This window comes from Pinus tabuliformis, chromosome 4_2 (assembly GCF_031772625.1).
Source record: "Pinus tabuliformis cultivar Carrire ecotype Pingquan chromosome 4_2, CPIR1, whole genome shotgun sequence".
NCBI lineage: Eukaryota > Viridiplantae > Streptophyta > Pinopsida > Pinales > Pinaceae > Pinus > Pinus tabuliformis.
This window is the reverse complement of record NC_142304.1, coordinates 670,485,210-670,491,576: the sequence shown is the minus strand read 5'-3', so window position 1 is coordinate 670,491,576 and position 6,367 is coordinate 670,485,210. Positions and strand designations below refer to the sequence as shown.

Genomic DNA, 6,367 nt, shown 5'->3' with positions numbered 1-6,367 from the left:
TCAGTGAGCTTCACACCATTAGCATTTCATTCCAAGACTAAACGTATACAACTCAAGTACCATTTCATACGGTCAGTTTTGGAAGATGGACAATTGAAGCTCTAAAAGATATACACTAGCGAGAATCTTGCAGATATGTTAACAAAAGTTGTAACCAGGGAGAAAGTGAGATTCTGCTCAGTTTCAATTGGTCTTCAAGTATGATGGTGAAGATGAGAAATAGCTAGGTCCAAGTGGAGTCATTTTGCAGCAAGTGAAGCAACGATGGAGTTTGTATAATCAGTCTCCAAGTGGGAGATTGTTGGGTGTGGAGTTTGATTATCTTCCTGATTATTCAAAGGTTTTTTGTTTCAGCCGTGTTGGATCATTTTTCCTATCGTTTATTCAATGTCAAGGGGATCCAGGGGGATGGGGGAAACGACGACTTTTATTAGCCCCTCCTCTGGCAGGAGTTTGGGGGCAACGCCCCCAAATCTAAAAATAGATAGTAATAATAAAAATTCCTTGTAAAATATTGTAATTTTGTAGTGAATTTGGGTCATTCATTAAGCAGATGATCTCAAGATAGAATCTATGTTAATTTAGGGTTTTTTTTCCCTAGAAGGCAACCCTTGATTTATATGAGGGAATTGTATTGCAGTTGTGTATTATTATTCTTAGCGAGAAAGAAAGAGGAGACTCTATGAGAGCGAAGAGGAAATTGCAGCGGATCTATTTTAGGTTGTATATTTTCATTTTTTCTAGATACTGTAAAAGGAATGACTCTCTATTTCTCTATGGACATAGCCCAAATTGGGTGAAACACATGTATCTATATCTCTCTTGTATTATGCATTTATGTATTTATTTTTTTTTTGCAATATTTTGTGTATTTCATTGCTCTGTTAATTATTTATAACATTTTTTTAATATACCTAAAGAGATAAAATCAAAATATTATATTTATATTTGTTTAATTTATTTAAATTATCCAAAACTTATGTTAAAAATAAAGCTTAATCAAAATAAACTATTTTCAAATATTTTGTCACTTACATTATAAGTATAAAAAAAGTGTTGTAGGGTATAGTAGTCCCTGTCATTCAAGTGGAAATTATGTTCACAGAAAAATTGCAAATTGATATATGAAATGGAAAAACCACATTTCTATTTCAACGTCACCAGTGAAACAAATGTACATTCATAATGTATAAAAGCACCTTAATAAGTCGTAAAGTGTCGTTATTTATTTCTTTTCTTATCATTATTATTTCTACTTCAATGTCACCACTCTATATCCAACTAGATAATTAATTGGCATGGCTTATTTAAATATATTAAGTGTTGATAAATAATCATCTTCAACACTTCTATTGTTTAATTGAAAATGGAGCATACCTCTAAGAAATAGGATAACATCCCCAAGATAAAGGATATCAATGTGTGACACACATGATTAATTATTTATGGTTGATGGAGGAGGATACATGTAAAATTTGTTTTCCAGGGTGGGATAATCTATTTCTTTTAACTAGTTATAAACGTATACATTTAGTCGAAACAATTTTTTGGACTTTCCATGGTTGAGTGAATAAACTCAATGGTTTATAACACATATTTTTCATCCTTCCAAAAAGATTTTCTTATACCAATTTATGATATCTCTTCAAACCATTTTTATAATTAATATAAATAAAACCAAATTGAGATGTATAACCAAATCTCCATTAAAAGTTATCTATAAACGACGAAGCAAAGAATCCACAAAGATCCACAGTTTCCCTACAAAACATCATATTATAGCTTTTCAATTTTACCTCTATGCTTTGGAAAAATTAATAATTAAAACTGCAATTATATCTAATAGTGCAACACAAAGACTTTGCACTACAAAGAATCATACTCATATGCTATTTTGTGTTTGATTACAATATACATAATAATGAAATGAAATAATGTCACGGTTCTTCACTTATACCTTATAGCTTTATGTACGTAGCACAGGTGCTCTAAAAAAATAATTGATATGCCATGTATCATTGAGTGCTTCATCAAGTGGTGGATCAAAGTTCTCCATCGGGAAGTCATTTACTCTTGCAACCAAATTTTAGTGTTATGTGTAAATCTATTGAAACCAATCATGAAATGTAAATCGATATTGTGATTTGCTTACCATTTTCTGTTATAAGGATAGGTGGATTGTTAGGCTATTGTTTTATATAGATTAACAAATTCTTTTACAAATAAAGTGGATTTAATTTTTAAATTAAACTACATAATTAGGTTCAATTTTAAGTTTGAATATTGATATTTATATGTATTTTTTTTTAATATTTTAGCATACCTTGAGTCTTATTGGCACCTCCCTACACTCTATGATAGAAATAAAGTCATGTGCAAATCAAATGTTAATAAGTAAGCAAAAACTTCTGAGATATACTATCATAAGCATTTCTCATCTCCTACCCAAATAAAATGTACAAACAAGACCCTAGACCTCCAATTCCTACCTCAAATCCTCTTTACTCAATTTAACCAGCATTTTGGTTCAATAGATAAAAACAACAATAACAACAATACTTTAACATGTAATTATTCCCATGTAATTAAATCCATTATAATAAATAATATTATTTAATAATACATATTAACTAGAAATATCAACATGTGAGAATGTAAAACGAAATAACATATATTAATCATAAATATCAAATAACAAAAATAATAATAATAAATATTTCAAATTATCACCAATGGTTTATTGCTGTGTTTATAAAAACTCAAAGACACTGATTATACGTTATCCCATCACCCTTTTAAAAAATCCCAATCAAATTATCAATCACAAAATCATACATCAAACATTTCAGCTCGTTTGAACAACATGTACCAATTACCTTTCCAAAAGCACACATCGAACTGCTTATAAATTGGTTATGAAATATCATTTAGTTGTATCCATGCAGATCGCATTTCAAACACTAAGTTGTACATATTTTAAATATTAAAATTAATGGAGTTTTGTAAAGTTAGTTAAATAACGTTTTATGTTTAATTTAGTTATAATATTAAATGAAAGAATGATCCACTCCATTGTAAAATGTTGCGACCAAAATTATAAAATATTCAATCAATTAAAACATTCATTAAAATAGTTTATTTCCGCAAGTACTAACTCCCATCTTCAATTTCTCTTATAAAATTTAAACAAAATCAATTTTTAAACTAAATTAAACTTACTATTAGTTTATTTCCGCAAGTACTAACTCCCATCTTCAATTTCTTTTATAAAATTTAAACAAAATCATTTTTTTTTACTAAATTAAACTTACTGGCAACGGACAACTTGCAGGACATTCCACTCAGGAAATCACTTAAAGTTTTACCGGTTCAATTTACCAAATAATGATTGTGCAGTAGTTTATGGGCTGATCTTAGGGTATACCAGCCATGATCAAACTCTGGATTTAGCAGGGGCGGAGTGGGATATTTATACATTTATTTTAATTAATGTTTTTTATTAACTAAAAATATATTTTTATTGATTTAAAAAAATACATATTAATTACATTTTAACCACTTTTAGCAGCCATGACATCAGTGTATTACTTATTTATTTATTTTAATTAATGTTTATTTTCTAATCAATTAAAAATTTATTTTTATTAATTTTAAAAAACACATGTTAACTACATTTTAAACATTCATGAAATCACACATTGACTTTATACTAAGCTGTAAAATATAGCTTTCCACAATGGGATTGACACAAATTGGAATCCATTTAAATCAGCCATCGAGAAATTCATGCAGAGATGTAGCCAAATAAACTCAATTGGAGTTAATTTTGAATAAAAAATACAAGGACAAGTATTGAAGCTCATGTACAATTGCCCCTTTATCATAAGTGTATGGCAAATTTGTGTACTGTACATACAATTACAACAGGGGCAACAAACTGCTCCTTCATGATTGCCAGCGGTCCACTTATCATCAAAGATACAAAATCTTTCTCCTACTATCGACAAGTTATGAATTTCAGGATCACCAGAAGCAAGGATGTCCCAAGCTTCATTAATCAAATTGGATGCTGTCGTCATTTGAAACAAGTCAAGGTGCAGAGTCTCAGCAAAAATGCTGGAAGGGGATTCATGTTCAGGCTGGGCTGCAGAGATCGAAGACTCCAAGGATTCCTCTAGTTCACATCTGGTCTGCAGTTCTTCGCAATTGGCAGCTTCTAAGCTTGCACTATACGTTTCCTTTTGGAATGGAAGCTCTTTCATGGAGGAGCCGTTACAAATGTTGGAATTTGACACAGTTTTATCTGAAGTTGGAGAGTCACGTCTGGAAGATTTCACAACAAGCCATTGACCATGTGGGCTTGTGATCCAATTAGGCCTGTTAGCAACTTCTTGAAATTTACAAGCTGCGGCCAGTGCCATCATTCTGTCCCTGGGAGAAGGCCTTGAGCATTGCTTAACTGGTCTATTCAACTCCCCATTGCATTCTCCAATTGGGCTGGAGATGTTGAGTGAAAGAATGTCAGTAATCTCAGAAGAGTAGGAATTGAAATCCAAATGACTAGTTGGGGATTTCGGACATTTAAGGGCTTCCTCTGCCTCTATGACAGAGCAGTGCTCATTTAGGAAAGGATGGTTCAACAGCTCTGCACTGCTCCACCTCTTCTTCGGATCCCTACGAAAGCATTTCTCTAAGAAATCGCGGAGCTGAAGTGAAAGCGATGCAGGCAACTCAGGCAGCTCCTCTGTGCATCCAATCCGATACATCGCAGCGAGGGCACTGGAAACATTGCTCCATGGATGCCTCCCAGTGGCCATCTCAAGCACAGTGCAGGCGAAAGACCAAATATCAGAAGCGGGCCCCTGCTCCACCTGGTTCACCACCTCTGGAGCCATCCACTGAGGTGTTCCCCTCAATTGCAGTGCCTCGTGGCCCTTCTCCTCATCACCAATCCTCCTGGAAGAACCAAAGTCGGCAAGCTTCACACCATTAGCACCCACGAGAACATTCTTCCCCTTGATATCACAGTGCACAATCCCCTGCCTGTGGAGGTAATGGATTCCTCGTAGGATGCCACGAGTGTAAGCCCTGATCACGGATTCCTCCAGCCGCCCTCCAAACTTAGCCAGCAGATCCGCTACGGAGCCACCTGGCATGTACTCCATGAACAAATTGTGCACTTCTGCACCGTTCTCAACGCTGTAATCGCGCCCCAGGCAACGTACAATGTATGGAGAATCCAGACGCTGCAAAATCTGATACTCATTATGCAGAGCGGCACTAAAACTGGCTGCGGATTTGACTGCAAAGAGTTGGCCATTAGAGCTGTTCATGGCTAAGCTGACGGTTCCAGAAGCTCCGGCCCCAATAATGGCACCTCTCACCCATCCCCTTTCTTGTGCTCTCTCCGTCTTGTGTTCAATCTCCATTCCTACCGGATTCACTACACACAGAAGGAGAATGGTGGTATGCTTTTTCAAAAGCGCGCGGATTCTACGGGTTCTTGTTTGTTGTGGTGAGCTTATAAAAGCCCCGTGGGAGAGCGAGAAAGTCCGCAGTGACACGCTGTTTTTCTTCCTCCACTCGTAGCCGCCTATCTCAGCGGCCCGTGCTTGAATTTTTCTCGCGGCGACCTCGGACCCGCAATCGAGCGCAATTAAAGATCGTCCAAGTTGCACTTCGCACATGTTTTTCCGATTGAGTATCTCGTTTATGTGACGCTTTTGTTGTATATCGACCACAATCGGTACCGAATCCTTTGGTATTGTCTTTCATGGGTGGGGCCAGTGGGCAGTGGGAGGTTGGTTCCATGTGAGATTCTTCCGGAATAGACTTTCCAGAAGAGGAGGAGACGATGTCTAATTACTATGAATGTTCTATTTGTTGATTCGGCCCGTTCTTGTGATCCGGTGGGGTGCTTTTGTCATTATAAATCTTTAAAGCTCTGGAAAAAATTAAAAATTAAAAAAATCATATATTATCATTATTATTTATCAATTAATCAGATAAGGTCGGAATGAAAGTTGTGATAGTGAAAGTGACGGTGAAAGTTGTTTAATTTTAAAATCAGATTGGTCTACAGTAAGGTTGAATATGATCGGATATTTTTTACTTAATTTTTTAATCTTAATATCACATTGGGGTTGAATAAGATTTAACGGGGAATATGAGATTGCGTGTTTTAATCTTAAAATAAGATGGGAACTCAATAGTGAATAAGGATATTGCGTTGTTTAATCTTAAAATCAAATTGGAAGTCAATAAAGATCGATACCAAATATGAGTGGGTAGTTTTGAATGTGCGTCAGCTCAAAATTCAAAATTTAACAGGTTCAAATATTTTTAGAAATCTGTGTAAACGCAGTAA

At 34.9% G+C, this 6,367-nt stretch overlaps 1 protein-coding gene across 1 annotated transcript; it reads right to left on the bottom strand.

Annotated features, from left to right (window-relative positions):
• Window positions 1–3,704: 3,704 nt before the first annotated feature.
• Window positions 3,705–5,687, bottom strand: LOC149171200 (uncharacterized). The gene has a single exon (XM_089425880.1). It carries the CDS (start codon window positions 5,685–5,687, stop codon window positions 3,705–3,707), a length of 1,983 nt encoding a protein of 660 aa, XP_089282006.1.
• Window positions 5,688–6,367: the final 680 nt, after the last annotated feature.

Bases quoted from the DNA above. Each gene is read 5' to 3' on its own strand.
- LOC149171200 (XM_089425880.1), bottom strand. From the start codon at position 5,687: ATGTGCGAAGTGCAACTTGGACGATCTTTAATTGCGCTCGATTGCGGG.